Consider the following 19182-nt stretch of genomic DNA (forward strand, 5'->3'; position numbering starts at 1 on the left):
CGCCCCTCGCCCCCGCATCGCCCCCCCATGCCCACCCCCCGTGCCCGGAGCCCGGTCTGGGGGGGGTCGGCCTTGCCCGCATCGCCTCCCCATCCCCGTGCGGCGGAACCGCCGCTCCCCGCACCCCCATCCCCCCGTGCGCGGGGCGGGCCGGGGGCGCGGCGCGGCGCTATATAAGGCGGGCCGGGCGGCGGGAGGGGAGAGAGGGGTGCGGTGTGCGGCGGGTGGCTGGCGGCGAAGGGAATAAAAAGACGGGAACTTTGATATCTTAATTTATTTTTCCTCCTCCTAATTTCCCGCACCTTGATCTTCTTTCTATTCTGAAGCGGGTTTGGACCAACATTTCTTAAGATTGTCTGGCTTGGCTTTTTAAATTTAAGGGGTTTTGTATTTTATTTTAGGGGGGGGTTGAGGTTTTGGGGTTTTTTTTGTACAAAGCGTTTTATAATTTTTTTTCCTGTTGCGTGTGGCAAAAAAAAGCCACAGTTCGAGTCGAGCCGAGTGATTCAGGCGCTCTGCGGCGGGGAAAAAAAAAAAGTTGACTTCGTCGCCGTCGAACTCGCGCGGCCTTGATGCGGGCGAGGACACGCGGCTGAGGAGGGGCCGGCCGCGCTCTCCGGGCCCCGCGCCGCCCGGACCCCTCTCGCCCCGCAGCCAAGCTCCGCTCCGAGGCGTAAAGGGGCGCTTCCCCGCCCCACCCCACTCCCCCGCCTCCGCCGCCGCTGGTTGCCATGGTGCCGCGGCCCGGCGTGCTGTGGGCAGTGGCGGCGGCGGCGCTGGCGCTGCTGGTCCGGCGGGCGGCGGTGGCGCTGGCGGGGCCGGTGGTGCGGTGCGAGCCGTGCGACGCCCGGGCGCTGCAGCAGTGCAAGCCCCTGCGGCCCGACTGCGCCGAGCGGGTGCGCGAGCCCGGCTGCGGCTGCTGCCTCACCTGCGCCCTGCGCGCGGGGCAGCCCTGCGGCATCTACACGGAGCGTTGCGGCGCCGGGCTGAGCTGCCGGCCGCGGCGGGAGGAGGCGCGGCCGCTGCAGGCGCTGCTGGAGGGGCGCGGGCTCTGCACCAACGCCACGGCGGGCAGCAAGCTGCACACCGTCCTGCTCCCGACACCGCACGCTGCAGGTAAGCGGGGCGCGGAGACCGTGCCTCTTCTCGCGCGGGACGCTTCTTCGTTTTGCTGAGTTTGGGTGGGTTAAGTTAAAAATGAGTTGTAGGCGGCAGGAAGTGGGGGCAGGCTTGCTGCAACTCCCCTCGTGTAACCCCCTCCCCCCCCCCCCGAGGTGCAGTGCCCCTCGTGCAACCCCCTCCCCCCCCCCCCCGAGGTGCAGTACCCCTCGTGCAACCCCCTCCCCCCACCCCGAGGTGCAGTGCCCCTCGTGCAACCCCCTCCCCCCCCCCCCGAGGTGCAGTGCCCCTCGTGCAACCCCCTCCCCCCCCCCCGAGGTGCAGTGCCCCTCGTGCAACCCCCTCCCCCCCCCCCGAGGTGCAGTGCCCCTCGTGCAACCCCCTCCCCCCCCCCCGAGGTGCAGTGCCCCTCGTGCAACCCCCTCCCCCCCCCCCCGAGGTGCAGTGCCCCTCGTGCAACCCCCTCCCCCCCCCCCGAGGTGCAGTGCCCCTCGTGCAACCCCCTCCCCCCCCCCGAGGTGCAGTGCCCCTCGTGCAACCCCCTCCCCCCCCCCCGAGGTGCAGTGCCCCTCGTGCAACCCCCTCCCCCCCCCCCGAGGTGCAGTGCCCCTCGTGCAACCCCCTCCCCCCCCCCCGAGGTGCAGTGCCCCTCGTGCAACCCCCTCCCCCCCCCCCCGAGGTGCAGTGCCCCTCGTGCAACCCCCTCCCCCCCCCCCGAGGTGCAGTGCCCCTCGTGCAACCCCCTCCCCCCCCCCCGAGGTGCAGTGCCCCTCGTGCAACCCCCTCCCCCCCCCCCGAGGTGCAGTGCCCCTCGTGCAACCCCCCTCCCCCCCCCCCGAGGTGCAGTGCCCCTCGTGCAACCCCCTCCCCCCCCCCCGAGGTGCAGTGCCCCTCGTGCAACCCCCTCCCCCCCCCCCGAGGTGCAGTGCCCCTCGTGCAACCCCCTCCCCCCCCCCCGAGGTGCAGTGCCCCTCGTGCAACCCCCTCCCCCCCCCCCGAGGTGCAGTGCCCCTCGTGCAACCCCCTCCCCCCCCCCCGAGGTGCAGTGCCCCTCGTGCAACCCCCTCCCCCCCCCCCGAGGTGCAGTGCCCCTCGTGCAACCCCCTCCCCCCCCCCCGAGGTGCAGTGCCCCTCGTGCAACCCCCTCCCCCCCCCCGAGGTGCAGTGCCCCTCGTGCAACCCCCTCCCCCCCCCCCGAGGTGCAGTGCCCCTCGTGCAACCCCCTCCCCCCCCCCCGAGGTGCAGTGCCCCTCGTGCAACCCCCTCCCCCCCCCCCGAGGTGCAGTGCCCCTCGTGCAACCCCCTCCCCCCCCCCCGAGGTGCAGTGCCCCTCGTGCAACCCCCTCCCCCCCCCCCCGAGGTGCAGTGCCCCTCGTGCAACCCCCTCCCCCCCCCCCGAGGTGCAGTGCCCCTCGTGCAACCCCCTCCCCCCCCCCCGAGGTGCAGTGCCCCTCGTGCAACCCCCTCCCCCCCCCCCGAGGTGCAGTGCCCCTCGTGCAACCCCCTCCCCCCCCCCCGAGGTGCAGTGCCCCTCGTGCAACCCCCTCCCCCCCCCCCGAGGTGCAGTGCCCCTCGTGCAACCCCCTCCCCCCCCCCCGAGGTGCAGTGCCCCTCGTGCAACCCCCTCCCCCCCCCCCGAGGTGCAGTGCCCCTCGTGCAACCCCCTCCCCCCCCCCGAGGTGCAGTGCCCCTCGTGCAACCCCCTCCCCCCCCCCCGAGGTGCAGTGCCCCTCGTGCAACCCCCTCCCCCCCCCCGAGGTGCAGTGCCCCTCGTGCAACCCCCTCCCCCCCCCCCGAGGTGCAGTGCCCCTCGTGCAACCCCCTCCCCCCCCCCGAGGTGCAGTGCCCCTCGTGCAACCCCCTCCCCCCCCCCCGAGGTGCAGTGCCCCTCGTGCAACCCCCTCCCCCCCCCCCGAGGTGCAGTGCCCCTCGTGCAACCCCCTCCCCCCCCCCGAGGTGCAGTGCCCCTCGTGCAACCCCCTCCCCCCCCCCCCGAGGTGCAGTGCCCCTCGTGCAACCCCCTCCCCCCCCCCCGAGGTGCAGTGCCCCTCGTGCAACCCCCTCCCCCCCCCCCGAGGTGCAGTGCCCCTCGTGCAACCCCCTCCCCCCCCCCCCGAGGTGCAGTGCCCCTCGTGCAACCCCCTCCCCCCCCCCCGAGGTGCAGTGCCCCTCGTGCAACCCCCTCCCCCCCCCCGAGGTGCAGTGCCCCTCGTGCAACCCCCTCCCCCCCCCCCGAGGTGCAGTGCCCCTCGTGCAACCCCCTCCCCCCCCCCCGAGGTGCAGTGCCCCTCGTGCAACCCCCTCCCCCCCCCCGAGGTGCAGTGCCCCTCGTGCAACCCCCTCCCCCCCCCCGAGGTGCAGTGCCCCTCGTGCAACCCCCTCCCCCCACCCCGAGGTGCAGTGCCCCTCGTGCAACCCCCTCCCCCCCCCCGAGGTGCAGTGCCCCTCGTGCAACCCCCTCCCCCCCCCCGAGGTGCAGTGCCCCTCGTGCAACCCCCCTCCCCCCCCCCGAGGTGCAGTGCCCCTCGTGCAACCCCCTCCCCCCCCCCCCGAGGTGCAGTGCCCCTCGTGCAACCCCCTCCCCCCCCCCCCGAGGTGCAGTGCCCCTCGTGCAACCCCCTCCCCCCCCCCCGAGGTGCAGTGCCCCTCGTGCAACCCCCTCCCCCCCCCCCGAGGTGCAGTGCCCCTCGTGCAACCCCCTCCCCCCCCCCCGAGGTGCAGTGCCCCTCGTGCAACCCCCTCCCCCCCCCCCGAGGTGCAGTGCCCCTCGTGCAACCCCCTCCCCCCCCCCCGAGGTGCAGTGCCCCTCGTGCAACCCCCTCCCCCCCCCCCCGAGGTGCAGTGCCCCTCGTGCAACCCCCTCCCCCCCCCCGAGGTGCAGTGCCCCTCGTGCAACCCCCTCCCCCCCCCCCGAGGTGCAGTGCCCCTCGTGCAACCCCCTCCCCCCCCCCCGAGGTGCAGTGCCCCTCGTGCAACCCCCTCCCCCCCCACCGAGGTGCAGTTCCTCTCCTGCAACCCTGTTCTTCAGGAAAAGCTCCTCTCTCGCTGCCTGCCGGCTGCGGGTCTGCCAAGGCTGTCGGGCAGCCACGTAGCCGAAGCTGGATTGAAAAAGGGGTGTCTTTGCCGAAGAAAAGGAAGCTTTATCTCTTCCTAAATGGGATGTGTGTGGGTGGGGTGGGCTTGCATGTTGCACTTGTGGGTGCGTGGGGCTGCCACGCTGCAGAGATTGAAAGGAGAGAGGGTGAAATCCTTGCATTCCTCCTTGTGTTCCTGGAAAGAGGATGCGAGAAAACTGGAGAGCTCTGGCTAATTCCTGCGATGCAGCGTGGCTGAGTCAGGGGAACGCTAAGCACGGGGTGGGGGGGAAGGAAAAAGGATTTAAATGTTCTCTTGGCCCTCGAAGGTTGTTTTTCAGAACAAAGAATTTGCACTGCAGGCTTTAAGAGGATGCTGGGTTTTTTTGCCTGCACTGCAAATAAATCTTTTGTCAAAGAAGGCTTTCCCGTACCTCTTAAATGCCTTATAAATGAAACGTTCACAGAGCAGGTTTTGTTTTGTTTGAAGAGGAAGATTTGGAAACATAACACGGGGAAACTTGGGATTCAGATCAACAAAGCACAGTCCCTCTGTGCAAACATTTCATTAAACTGTTTGCTAACCCACAGCAAGTATGTTAACATTTATTTAGTAGAAAAGTGTGTCAAAAGGCTTTCCACTGTTAGCATTTTTAAAAAGCCAGAACCTTTTCTGCTAGGTTGCAGGGACTCTTTGGCTGGTCTCTCCTTAGCTGAGAAAGTTGCACCAGTGCTGCTGTTAATTGGCTTCTATGACAGTAGGAGCTGCAGCAATTGGAATGGGAGTTCACGGGTACTAACTGAAGTTTTAAATCACATTGAAACATTGAGCAGCTTCCTTCATCACATGAACTTGGCCCTGCATGTCCATCTTTTACATGAGTTGGAAGCAAGGGGAGTCTGCTCAGTACTTGAGAATTGGTGCTGTTTAGTGGAGAGTAGTGCTTTTAACAGTAACTGTTAGAGGAGAAAGAAGATGGAGATCCACTGTTGTGAAAATCTTTCAGTTTTCAGCCTTTATACTTAAAACGCCGAGTTCCTGTTTCTGCGTTCTTGACGGAAGGATTTTGCAGTCAGGAGGAACTTTGATTCCTTAAAAAGTGTGAAGTAGGACCCTTGCAGTTCATATTCAAGGAGTGAAGGTTGCAGTATTGGGGTGCAAGATGGAATAAGTGTGCTTAACCTGTGTGACATGTAGTGCTTGCCTCCTCGTGGGGACAGTTCCACTTTGAGCTCAAAAAGTGACACAACGCTCCCTGATGCACACCTTCTCCAAATATGATCACATTATCTCCCTTACATGCAACTAGGTCCTGCATCAAGTGCTACACTTCTGGTCATTTCTATTTTACAGAAATTGCTGGAAATTGGTATGGGGTGGAGTCTATTACAGTAGCTTCTTCACAGAAACTGTAGTAGGCCACTGACTTTCTTTACAGTTCACTTTTTTTGGGCACTAAAGTGTTTAGTAGTACTGTGCATATGCAATGCTTATAATTTCTTCTTTAAGAGAGAAAGTAACTCTCGGCAGTTTTTCTGTTGCAAGGGTATAAAGCTAACATGGGACCAGGTTTTGTGAAACAGGGTTAATCAAATATGCCTTACAGTTTAAGATGTGGCATTACAACCATTCCAAACTGAATTGTAACAAATGCTGTTGAAACGTGATTGCCTATCTAATGTCCAGCCTGCTAATTATTTAATGCACTTAAAGAATATTTTCTACTTAATTTTGGTAGAGGAGGCAAACTTATGAATCGGACTGATTGCAGAAAACTTAGTAGGCATAGTATTCATGTTTAGGAGATTCAGGTTTATAATATTTTACTGTGTTATTTCTTGCAAACTTCATAGAGGATGTGGAAAAATAAGTTTACCACTGCTGAAAAACAGGACATTAAACCACCAAGAATACGTTCAAATACCACTGAGAGTCTGAGTTAAGTCTAAATTTCCTGGCTTTTGTGGGTTTAAGACTTGAACTTCCTTAATCCGTTTGCACTGGGTGTTGAATTTTCTTGGTCAATTATGTCAATTGCCAGCAGTGACTACAGTAAAACCACTGGTATCAAAATGTTAACTCGGATTCCTTCTCCTACCTTACTCTTGTTTATTGGCAGTGCCACTATACTGCCTGTGTTGAAATATTTAGAGTCAATGGGCTATGGGAACATGGGCTGTCAGCTTTAACACTGAATTTCTTGGCTTTTGTGTTATTTTGTTGAGCCATCAATTTTAATATGGATTTCCAGGATGTTCCTTGCACATCAGTGATGCGCACTCACACTATAATTTCCTTTAAAAAACCCAAGTGGTCAGCAGCCAAGGCAAGAATTAGTGGGATTTAGCAACTTAGCTGGTGGGACTATCCAAATTTGAAAAATTAAACTGCAGCCAGTTTCAGTTACTCTGCAGGAGTCTCCTAAGAGGGCGAAACATAGTGTAGACAAATACCTCAGAAGATACAGGAGGTAGAAGAACACGGGACATACCATATTTTGGAAAAATGTTCTGTTGTGTTTTTGTGGGTAGTAGTTTAAAGAGAAAGTAGTATTTTTGGAGCTCATTATGAAAGCAAACATTTGTCCTTTGACACCATTACAGAATGAATGTAATTCTTTTGTCCCTTACCTTTAAAATGTGTTTTGCATACCTAGTTTCTGATTTTAATAGCGGAGGAGTAAAAATTTGGTGTTTTGTCTTTCCTGTTCTGTGTGTTGAATAAAGTTAAGAAAACAAAAGTGTTAAAAACACCTAACTAGAACCGTGAAACTATGTGGTAGAATTTACTGTATTAACGCCCTCCTTTTTTTAAAAAAAAAAAAAAAACAAAACAACAAAAAAAATTATTTCTGGGGAAGCAGAAAGCCACACCACAGCTCCCCAAGGCAGCTGTGTTTCACTGCCCTGTTTAGGCCGCGGGGCAGCAGCCGCAGAGGGGCAGCTCCGCCCCGTGGGGCCGCTGCGGGCGGCGCAGCGCTGCCCCCTCCTGCCAGCGGGCGGAACAGCCAGGGGTGGGAGGATGGCTTTGCAGCCAAGTGGAGGAACTTCAGTTTGAGGTACTGGGCAGCCAGCGTGGGCGTTGCAGTGGGGGACCTTGCGAGGCTGCCGGGAGGAAGGGCATGCTTCACTTACAAAAGTAATTGCTTGGCAACAAAGGTGCTGATGTGTGCAGGATGCTCTGTTGCTCATCTTTTTTTTATATTTGCTGTTTTGTAAAAGAAAGTTAAGCACGTAGACTAATCTAGGGACTCTTTATCCTTCCAGACACATCTGACAGTTGATTAACATTGTTTCTTCACTGCATTTGTTCTTCTCAAAGGAAATTTCAGTGATTCAGAAGAAGATGACCAGAGCACTGGCAGCATGGAAACTCAGGCCATCCCAAACTCTCACAGAGTGCCAGATTCCAAATCACATCCAGCGCACATCAAAATAGATATCATTAGGAAAGTGCAAGCCAAAAATACGCAACGCTATAAAGTGGAATATGATTCAGAGAGTACAGACACACTGAATTTCTCTTCTGAATCCAAACAAGAGACTGAATACGTAAGTAATTTTGTAAATGGGAAGGCATTTCCCAGCATATGAGTGTGTGCGTGTGTATGTGTATGTATGCGTGTATGCATGTTGTGCATATGACAAGATAAATAAATACACTAAATAACTAAATTATGGAAATTATTGTAGCCATTTAGGGAATTCTGTCTGTTTAACAGGTAAAACTATTGGATCTGCAAATGCAGACAATCAGCAGACCAAGCAGATCTCATTCTGAAAACATTTAGGTCTAATGCAGTGATCTTTACACTGATAGAAGTGTGATTTTCATGTACTCTAGGAGATCAAAAGTTTTCGTTCCCCCTGTAATTGTCACACATGTGTGAGTGGACTTGGGACAAGTTTAATAGTGTCTTCTAAAAATTTGATTGCAAATAGCATTAAAGGATTGCAATAATGGCAAAAAGACATGTTTTGCATTCAGTGTAGGGGCTCTGTGTTCACACTCCATGATGCGAATCAAGGGGGTTGATGATTAGGATCTTGACTGCTTGGTCATTGTTCATATGATGTCCTACCTCTACTTACAGTCATCATTTTGTGCTACTGCCTAAATGTGTAGGCTTGCAGGCACATGAGCTGCCATTGCTTCCTATAGACTGTGCCCAGTGGGTTTTCAGGGCAGCTGGAGTGTCATGAATCTGAGGGCAGAGTAATTCCTCTTCTTGGACATCCTGGCTGATAACCCAGTGGTTGTCTTTGTGCCTGTTCCAGATGGCCTAAAAAATACGTCTGGATGTACTTTGGCACTTCATCAAAACAGTTGTGGTAAAACCACACATGGCTTCCCATCTGCAAAAGAAGGTTTTGAAAATTGTATGAGGTGGAAAGTTGTGTCTGAAGAGAAAGTGGTCTCCAAGTTAACAGGCAAGGGTGGTAAAAGTGCATGTTTAGTTAGTCGCTATTGTCCAGACGGCTAGTAAAAACACTTCAATATCTATCTTCCAGTGTATCCTCCCAAAACCATGAAGTAAACTGCCTAAGGTAAAAGAATGAACTTCAATACCTCTGAGGAAATAAGGTCCTGGTCTTAACTAGAATGAATATTTCACTTACATGGCAGTTGGGCCCCAGCAGCAGAGGTGAAGCTTTGCTAACCAAAAAAATCAATTTTAAACTCCAGTAGAACTGTGGAGCCTGTATGCTTTCAGACACTCACATGGAAGGCACTTTACATGGTCAGATTATTAATATCACTGCTTGAAAGTATATATGTCATAACTTTGCTAATTAAAAATAGCACCAAATGAGTGTTTGTGTTGATACAGCAACTTAAACAGTTTAAACCCACGCAAAGGAATTTTTGGGGGTCTCTGCTGAAGAAGCAGGCTGATGGACTGCATTAGTAATGCGCTTAAACAGGAGTGTAGCTACGCACAGCATTTGCAGGCTGAAACTTTTGAATCCCCATCCTACTGCTGACACTAACTGCTTTCTTGGCCTCTAGCAAAATGTGGGCTTCTTTCCTTCTGGCTTTCTGACTGCAAAGTGAGGCTCATAATGCTTTACTCCCTCTCCTGAAGGGCTGTATAATTAGGTGGTGTTTGAGACGCACTTTTAAAAGTGCTTCTGGAAGTTCTTTTTGGCTCATTGTCCTAGAGATAATCCTCTCTTTGTTGTCAGCCTTTTGCAGATGGGGAAAGTGAGGCACATGAGAATATTGTGTGCAACCATTCCTTTGCATGGCTGCATCGATTTTGTCCAATCAAAATTGCAAATACTTGTCCAAAGTTTTCGATTTTTTTACTTGTTTTCAGTTAAACCGATCTAATTTAAGCTTTCAAATGCAGCAGAATGACAAAAATCAAATGACATTAGGGAAAATCTTCCAAGTGGTGTATTTCCAGTTGCCTACCTTCTTTTCCCACTTGGTGCAAGGCTAGCTTTTCCAAACCTAAGTTATGTTATATAAGATTGATTTACATACTGGTTAAGCCTTGCTGTAGATATATGTGGCTGTGATTTCAACTGGAAATGCCAGTCTATGATTCAGCATAGGATAGGGGCTTCAGTGTTTAGAATTACCCTGAATAAAGCAGAAAGTCAGAATTTTATATGTAAGTTGTCTGTCTTTTGATATATCCATCCATTCCTTTTATTTTATGGATTTTCTGGGGTTTGTGCATCTTGCCCTTTACAAATTTAACTCCTGTGTGAAACATAGCAGCTGGGACTGAAGTTTCATCTGTGTTTTGTAAAACATGCTCATTAACAGGGTCCCTGTCGTAGAGAAATGGAAGACACATTAAACCACCTAAAGGTCCTGAATGTCTTGAGTCCCAGGGGGTTTCATATTCCAAATTGTGACAAGAAGGGGTTCTACAAGAGAAAGCAAGTAAGTAAAGAATCTTGATCTTGATTAATGCGCTTCACTTTTTCTACCTCTTTGCTGAAGGATCTTGCCGGCAAGGTGCATTATATATCAATTTACAGAGGAACTGGGTAATTTCTGGTTTTAGGAGCTGATCTGATAGTGCTGAACCTTGTCAAGTGGGGGCAGTGTTTTTATTTTCTGTTGGTCATGACAACAGCTTGATTTGAGAAACTTCATACCTAATCACACATGGATTGGCTGGTGTCCTAGATACTAATGCCCTTTGGTTTAAAAAAAGCAGTGCCTCTGTAGTAACCCACAGAGCTAAATGTTGCAGTCACCATATGACTGCAATAGATCAATGCTTTGAATTGTAAATAGCTGCTTGAGAGTTCCTAGAAGAACTTCACTGGATCATATTACAAAAAGCAACTTGAGAAAGAGGTATATCTGTCCTTTAAGGGCTACACAAATCGCTTCCAAAACCCAGAGCATGTTATCATGAAAGTGATACATCTAGTAATTACTCTGCAGCAAGGATGGTTTCTCAGCCGTTTGGTTCAGGTGTTGTGAACTTTCTTGACAAACGCAAACCTAAACTGCAGGTATTTGTGCTTTAGTTGTGTCTGGTTGAGCTAAGGCAGCATTCTCCATCCAGTGCTGCCCTTGAAGCTCATTCATAAACTTGGAGAAATGCAGGTTATGCCGGGTTGTTTGATTAGTGTACACATCCAGGCAGGTGACCTGCCTACAAATGTGTTTCTTGGTGTAATTCCAAAATTTCTGGAATTCAAAAGTTTCTTTAAGATTTTCTTCAAGGCAAACCCTCTATGAGGACAGATTTTGTTTGTGGACCATCTTGTCTCTTCCATTTGGGTTTACACATGTCAGCATCTCTACCTCTGGTAAGGAAATGTATGGCTGACTGTGTTACTAGCTAATGCAGTACATTGGTTGGAAGCGAGAGACCAACCTCTGACCAGGCAACCTTATTTTAGGAATGGTATCTTTCCAGTTTTGGGCTTCCAGCTTTCTTAGAAACAGTCTTTCCCTTTCAGGTATTCCCTGGGGCTCTGTGTTAAGCTGGCAGTGCCAGATGGGGCGTTTGCTATAGGGATGAGGTTTCCATCCTTCCCTTCTGTCATCAGCGCAGCATTGACTGCTGTTTGACCTTCAGTGCATGGTGCTGAGCTTGTCTGTGATCCTCAGCTTTTCCTGAGCAGGTGGTGGCAACTCCCAAGCAGGGACAGTGTTTGTTTTCATTGTCTGGAGTTTTGAGAAGCCTATGTAATTCATGGCCCATTGTGTGTAAAATAGCAGAGAACAATGCTCACATCTTGGTCTATATTTTTTCAGAAAATAGATCAGACTGCCATGTGGAGTCAGGCTAGGCTGTGTTTTGTGCCTGTGCCGCAAAAGCATTTTCTTAGCTGCTGTAGAACAGCACATCATTTAACTGAGTTCAAGGCACATAAGCATACTGTAGCACTTCTCTCGGTATTAAAGAAGACCGCAGACCGGTATTTACTTTGTTCAGTAAAGTTTCCTTTCATCTGTCTTCAGACTCTGAGGGTTTTGCTTTGTTAGCAAGAAGCTAGTGGTTTGCGTGCAGTCTCTGGCATGTGTATGTAGCAAATCAGATCCACAGTAAGCACATATTAAAGTGGTTTGCTTTAATGAATGACTGTGCTTTAAAGTGCAATCATAGTTCTGCCACTGAGGTAGGAAGAAAGGAAATACAGAGAAAAAAAAATAGGAAAGACAGATAGGACACTTAGCTATATTCTTCATTCCAAGAAGTTGATTTATGAGAGTAAGGTGTTGGTACAGAGCAAAGACCTGCTTCTGCCTTCCGTGTAGTGTCTTTGCTGCCTGGAGACTTTGACTGCTTTAGAAAAGGTTCCTGTGCTATGTGTAACAGCCCATCTGGTCAGCAAACATAGAGGATGAAGGGGCACTTTCATACCTGGCCAGCCTTGTCGAGTAGTGTGCCAATTTACACAGATCCAGTAGTTTCTGTGGTGGTATGAGATCTTGGGATCTTGTAGCAGATGCCAACAAAAGGAGCCTACGTGAGTAAGTATTCTGTGTGAAATGCAGTTGAAGTATTTCTGTGAATGAACCTCAATCAACCTTCAGAACAGGCCTTCACAGGTAAGGCTTACAGAGGCTTGTCACAAGAACGAAATACAAACCAAAAACAATGTATTTAAGTTGCCCTTGTAGAATTAACTCCTAGAAAAAAAGCATAATTTTGAGAAGTGAGTGAGTCCTGCCCAGACTAAACTCACTGTCCACAAGGCAATATGCCAGTTGTGTTTGCCTTTCTTGTGGAGTATCAAAACTTAGGCCTAACATTTTAGGCACTGTGAGCAGGTGTCTAATCTCATTAACAGAAAGCTTGGCTATTTTATTAATTTCTTTCATTGCTTTATTAGCAGCATTCAGTCTGTAATTCAGTTATATTCTGTTGTGACAACAAAATTCAGAATTATAAGTTAGAAATAGACAACAGATCTGTCAAAAAAATGAGTGTGAGCTATGCATTTTTCTTTCTGGAAACCTGCCTGGGATGATAATGTCGATATATGTGTGACGGTAGGAATCTGATAAATTATGATCACCCTGGAAAGCATTAAAACTCATTCAGGAAGCACTTTGCATGCTAGTATATTCTGCTTTCTTGATCACCTGCTCTTGAAGTCAAGTTGAAAGCAGTTCATTTTCAAGACATTTGTGGATATCTAGAAATAGACTTTTCAGGAAAAACCATAAGGAATAATTTGCATATGTGAAACAATTTTAAGAACATACAATTATCTGTCAGGGTATAACATGAAAAATATTTCACATCTTCAGTTTATATATAGGCTTTTCTAAAATCAGACCTAGTAGAATTCTTTGTCTTAGTAAATCACATATGTAATGTTGTAATATTAAACTGTGGTATATTAAGTATATTTGCATGGAATAGGTTGATATACGTACATTTCTTAAGCATATAAAAATAGGTTTTGATGAAATCAGGATTATTTTATTAGCAGTAAATAATTAGCAATTACTGCCCCATATTTGTGTACCAGAGCCAGATAATCATCTAAATGTGAGCTGGCATCATTGCACTGAAAACAGAGCTGAGCTTGGTGGGATCCAAAATGGTTCAAGTTATATTTCAATTCTGTGTGCAGTGTGTTCTGGGAGACTGCAGTAGTAGCTCCATGGAGATGTCTGGGCTGACCAGGAATTCAGTGGGATACCATATGTTTTGCTGTGCCCTACAAATGCTTCTGCGGCACTTCTTTGTGGAAGGGAGAGGGGCAGGTGCCATGAAAGCCGGCAGCTGGTGTTTCTATCAGAAGTAATTAATGGCTCCACTGCTTGGGCAATTTTCCTGCTTTTTGAACTTCTGAAATCATATAGAAGAGCTAGGCAGAACCTTGAAATGTAGGTGGAGTTCAAAACTCAGAAGAGTGGATATTTATGTATTTGTATATTTCCATATGAACTGTCCAACACTTCTGTAGGGAGAGTAAGCTAACTGCTTCACAATAAAAGCATCACTTTTGAGTCTGAAGTCTTTTACTTTATACGGCATGGCTGAGTGGCAGTACGAAATCATAGACTGGAAAAGGTAACTTGTTTCCTCACAGAGCATCATGTCAGCTGTAGACTGATCTAAGGGTTTTGTTTTCCAAATAGGTTGTCTAGAAGAAATTAAAAAAATATTATTAGCAGGGAAGGTTTTCCTGCAGACTAACTTCATGTTGTAGTTAATTTCCAGAATTGAATATGCAACTGTAAAAAGCAATCAAAACCTCCAACAACATGAGATAACTTTAATTGATGATTTGTTTTGAGAGTCATGCAAGCCTATGAATCAGCAAGAGTTGTGTAACATAATTCATATAGTACTTCTAAAAGGAGAGGCTGTGTTACTATTATTAGCAGAAGTGTAGTTTCATTGCTGGAGCACCAGGCTGACAGCCAGAAGTCCTGTGCTCTGATCTGGGCTCCATCTGTGCCTGCTCTCTTGGGAAAAACAACTTGAGAACTGCTGCCTCAGTTTCCTTTTCTGTGAGATTTACATTGTGCAAAGGCTGTTGTTTATGAATTCCTCAGTTTTGAGCATGCAGAACTTGAGTCACTGTTAATATCACTTAAGCTAGAGTCCAGTCCAGTTGCCACCAAAATTGAAGGAAAGTTTCCCATTGATGTGTGTGGACTTACAGCAGCCATTCACTGAAATGACTACATGCGATCCCTAGTCAGGCTTTTAAGACAGTAAACATAAAATTTAGTACCGAAAACCAGCCATGCAGGTAACTAGAACTGTAATGCAGCTAACCGTGTAGTTTAGAAAATTATTAACGTTGCTGTTGTCTCAGTGGGTTTGTACTTCTTCACCATCTCCTAAAACAAAACTGATACGTACTTTAAGCTTGTCTGTTGTCTGCTGCTGTCTGTTTGCATAGGGCTAATGCAGAAGGGCTGCCAATTCAGAGAAGAGAAGGCATCTTATTTTGGCATTGGGCTTGTTGCTCAGAAATATATCAGAAGGGTAGATTAATGTGCAGTTATAGTGATTAATATTACTCAATTTGCTCTAAAATAAAATAAATAAGATGGAAGCTCCTTGGGAAATTGTATCCAATGTATGATGTGCTTATCTTTCTTTCACAAGTTCCTAGTGAAGACTCCATGCTGCCACAAATTACTTGGCTCAGGAGCCTATACGCTGGTGCAGGCTGTACCAGGAGTAACCCATATTCATAGTTCTGTCCGACATACCACCCCTTCATCTGAGGTGCTAAACTACATATGGAAAGGATCAGGAACTTTGGGCAGCATGTGAAACCCAACCTTGCATACTTGCACATGAAAAAGACACTGCGTCCAGGGTTGCATACTGAATGTAGCCTGCAGTATGTATCTCATTTAGTCAGTTTTCACCTTCCTTTGTTCCTTGAGAAGAGCCTTACTTACTTAGTACATACTAAGAATTCATAAATATTCAGTGAAGTTCAATGTCCTTGCCTGTCTAGTGGTAGTTTCAGGTTTGTCAGTGTTACTCGCAAATTCCACCAGGCGACTTCCAAAGCTGACTTTAGGTTGTGGACTGGTACCTAAGCAGCCTTATTTTATAGGAAAATATATATGCAAAGTTGTAGTATACCTAACAGTTGTTGAAGCAATAACTCTATTACAGGAGTTAGTTAGTGTCAACTACAGTATTGAAATTCCTCCAGCAATCAGATGCAAGCCAAGGGTGTTTACTGCTACGATGCCTGTCCTTGCCAGACCTGTGCTTTAGCATAGAACAAATCTGTTAACTGTCTTTTCCGAAGATCGGTCCCAATTGTCTGCCTATACTGTTACAAGTAGTACTGGTATTCAGAGGGGCAATTGTGCTGCCTAATAGATAGCAGAGAGTAGTTCGTAAGGCTGTTTTTTGGTAGTTTTCAGAGCAGTTTTATTGTAGAATATTTAGACCCGAAAGGGTTGATGGACAGACAAGGTAAGCTTTTTATGGTAATTCTTTGTAGTGGTAATAAATGTTTTGTTTCATTCTATCATATCTGGCCAGGATGTGGAAGTGCAACTATCAAATGAGCAGGAGTCCTTGCTGTATAACACTAAGAGCAGAGAAAACAAAATAATGCTAACTGGGTCTTACTATACTGTTTCAGTGTCGCCCATCCAAAGGCCAAAAAAGAGGTTACTGCTGGTGCGTGGATAAATATGGACAGCCACTTCCTGGATACGATGGGAAGGGAAAAGGAGATGTACACTGCTATAACTTGGAAAGCAAATGAGGGCTGGGTGCCAGTTCTTCTGGCATCTGTGTGACTGCTGGACCTCACAGAGACATTGGAGAGGCTGCACAAACACGGTGGACTGCATTGTGCATGGAGTCATGAGCTCTGCCTCCGGCGGCAGATAGGGAGTTACAGGCTCTGTGCACATTGCTGCAGCTGCATCCTGCCACCACCATGCATTGAGCTTCCTATAGGATGTATAGGGAGCTCTGAATCCCCACGTAAACCTGCACTATTGATACCCAGAGTGAGACACAAAAGGCACTTCAGAATGGATTCAGGGAGTCTCCACTGACTTTTTAAAGAACGGCCTGTGACCAATTTGATCCTGAAAGATACTGTTATTTTATTTCAAAGAATTTACAGATTGTAAGCTTGTAAGGGTATTAAACAAAACAAAACAAAAAATCCACAAGGATTTAAAGGTTAAGCTTTTTTTATAGATCTGACGGGAAACTTATCTTCACGGGTAAAAAGTTTTATAAAAATCTCAAAGACCTTTTGAAGAAAAGTATTTCTAAAATAAAGACATGGCTATTTTTTCTGTAAGATATGTTATGAATATTCTGTTAGTCCATATTTAATATAATTGTTTTTTAATAAACTTTATTTAAATGTAACATGTGAATACCAAATATTACCCAATAATTTTAATGTATACTTCTGTATGCAAAGAGAAAGTAAGGTTATGGAATGATTTACAAATATGTATAGATCCAGATGCATACACACTGTTCTACTCTGAATTATAGAAATGAATTTGTGGGGTGAAGGAAGTGTTACCAGAAGAGATTAAGTTTTGTTATTTGAAGTAACTACAAATGCCAAGGTAATATTTTTTTAATTTAAAAAATGATGTTTTATATTATTAGTATTTCTAATGTACCCATCACTGAATTATGCCACTGGAAAGGATAATAGTTGCACTGAAGCTCTTACTAAAGCATTCTTCTGTCTGTTCTTCACTTCAGTTTGTGCAACAGAGCCTACATTTCCTCTGTTTTCTTCTCACACCAATACAGAATATTCATAGACGAAACATTGCCATTACAGTACCACCCTTTCTAGTTGCTTATTTATTTTTGAAAAGCTGTATGTATTGTCTGTTGTCTTGGTACACTTTACTGAAGCATGTATTCTGCATTAGGAACTCCTGTTTAAAACAATGCTGACAAGATGGGGGGATCGTAGAGCTGGATGTTGAAACCCCCGTGCTTCATTTATGCTACACAATTGTGGCTTGATTTGACTTTGGTATAAATAATTTGCCTGTAGCCAAGCACAGAATAAGAACCATTTGGTTTAAATAGTTAAACCAACTTCCTGGTGTGATGTTATATGTCCTTTTAATTGGAAGAGATTTTGTTTTGTTCTGGTGTGTGATGCTTTCACATAAGGAAGACTTTGACAAAGTGTTTGAGGTTTTTTTTAGTTTGATTGTTTACTCAGCTTCATGGCAAACTTGCATAACAGTGAAATCTGAGTAAAGAAAGGTGGCCTGTGAAATGTAACATCTCTCTGGAAAGTAATGCCGTATTTTGTGTGTGTATTTATTTATATATTTTATATAAATATTTTATATATTTATATAAATATATAATATATTCTTATATGTGTCACTATAAATGTTTAATGTCACTAGAAAAAAACCAACACATCAACACTAATTTTGTGTTGGGTTGGGAACTCTGTGGAGACTGAGGGCAGTGGATTTCTGGCCAGTGGGATCAGGGGTTGTGCTGATGGGTGGGAAGACTATGGAGCTGACAAGTCTGTTCCTTTCCTGATCCATGAATTGCAACCAGCCTTGTTACTGCCAGCAATGGCAAATGTCTTGAAAATCTGACATGGAAAGGTTGGATATACAGTTTGCCTGGATCAAGACAGCCAGTCACCATAAATCAAATGTTTAAAGCCTTACCCTGAAATGTATTAGCTGAACAATCCTGTGTGCATTCTGCACATCTTCTTAATTTCTAGCTTATTAAATGACTTCACATCATCGTTAAAACTGAAAATTTTTAATTTCAGGTTAAGAAAAAAAGTATATGTGACGTGATGCTTACTCCAGGCTAATACAGATTTCCTTACAGGCAGAAAGCTTTGTGAGGTAAAGATTTATTGCAATATTTTTACTGCTAATGCAAATGCAATGGCTGCCAAAATGTAAATGCTGGGTCTTTTTTTTTTTTTTTTTAAGTTCTAAACCAGTTCCTTTCAAATAATTTCACATAGGGAAGAAAGTTTTATATAAACCAATATTTGGGCACATAACTATAAATGGGAAAATAAGGGTTGGATTAATGAAAGTGTGCTAGGGTTTTCTGGGGGGTTTTTTTGGTTTGGTGTTTTTTTTTTTTTTTACATCGCTGTCTTGTGAGCTTTCTAAATAAGAAAAGCAGCTTCTTGCCAAAAAGGGTGGATAGATGCCTCACAAGCCACGTTTTGCTGCTTTGCAAGAAATGGTTTAACAGCCTGAGGCAGTATTGGTGTATTTTGTCACGTTTTTAGTCTTTGTATGTTTTGACCTACCATTTAAAGCACTGTAGAGGCTGACTAGTAATGGTTCTTAAGCGATACTAAATTCTTTAATCTGTGCAGAGCACCAACCTGACCTTTAAAAAAAAATACATCTCAAGGAACTCAAACTGATTCAAGCAAGCAATCTGGATTATTGGATTATTAGCAAACACGTGGATTATTTAAGAGACTGCATTCAGCTCGTTAGTGGTACTGATGGTCTGTGTTACATAACTGATAAAACATAACAGCCATTGCAAGTCAGTTTGATTATTTGCTTCAACTGGATCTCTTTAAAACAAGAATTCAGTTGCATAGACAAGTTACTTGTCATTCTAAGATTTTTCTTAGGTATTGGGAAGCCAGGCTGCAATTTAAACAAAAATATTTGTGGGCTACATCCAAGCAGCAGAGTGTGGGCAGCATGAAACAAATGCATGGGTCAGTATCAGTTCAGATGAAGATCTCCATGCACAGGTTAGAAATGTTTCTTGCTAAGTGCTGCAACAAATGAAGGACTTGGGTTTTGGTGGCAAAGATGGGACCAATGCATTAAAGAAATACCTCCTGGTTTGGTGCCTCCACTGTCTTCAGCTCAGGTGGTTGGTTTTGGGGTTTTTTTGGCTGGGTGTTTGTTAGCTGCTTTCTTATCTTTAACAAGCTCTTTCAAGAATCTCAGGTGATCTGGGTGGACATTATGAAATCTCAGAAAATATTCATAACTGCTTATTTACACATCAAATATTTGTGTGGGAAGGCACAATGAAAGTTTAAT

At 47.2% G+C, this 19182-nt stretch overlaps 1 protein-coding gene across 1 annotated transcript; it reads left to right on the top strand.

The window, feature by feature from the left end:
• Positions 1-697: 697 nt before the first annotated feature.
• On the top strand, positions 698-18052 carry IGFBP3 (insulin like growth factor binding protein 3). Its single transcript, XM_069859710.1, has 4 exons — positions 698-1116; positions 7516-7745; positions 9973-10092; positions 15759-18052. The coding sequence occupies exons 1-4, from the start codon at positions 732-734 to the stop codon at positions 15882-15884; spliced, it is 861 nt and encodes a 286-aa protein (XP_069715811.1). The 5' UTR covers positions 698-731; the 3' UTR covers positions 15885-18052.
• Positions 18053-19182: the final 1130 nt, after the last annotated feature.

Source organism: Phaenicophaeus curvirostris, chromosome 6 (assembly GCF_032191515.1).
Source record: "Phaenicophaeus curvirostris isolate KB17595 chromosome 6, BPBGC_Pcur_1.0, whole genome shotgun sequence".
NCBI classification, from domain to species: domain Eukaryota; kingdom Metazoa; phylum Chordata; class Aves; order Cuculiformes; family Cuculidae; genus Phaenicophaeus; species Phaenicophaeus curvirostris.

Bases quoted from the DNA above. Each gene is read 5' to 3' on its own strand.
- IGFBP3 (XM_069859710.1), top strand. From the start codon at position 732: ATGGTGCCGCGGCCCGGCGTGCTGTGGGCAGTGGCGGCGGCGGCGCTG. The intron at 1,117-7,515 runs GTAAGCGGGGCG...TTCTTCTCAAAG, and splicing joins CCCGACACCGCACGCTGCAG to GAAATTTCAGTGATTCAGAA. The intron at 7,746-9,972 runs GTAAGTAATTTT...GCTCATTAACAG, and splicing joins CCAAACAAGAGACTGAATAC to GGTCCCTGTCGTAGAGAAAT.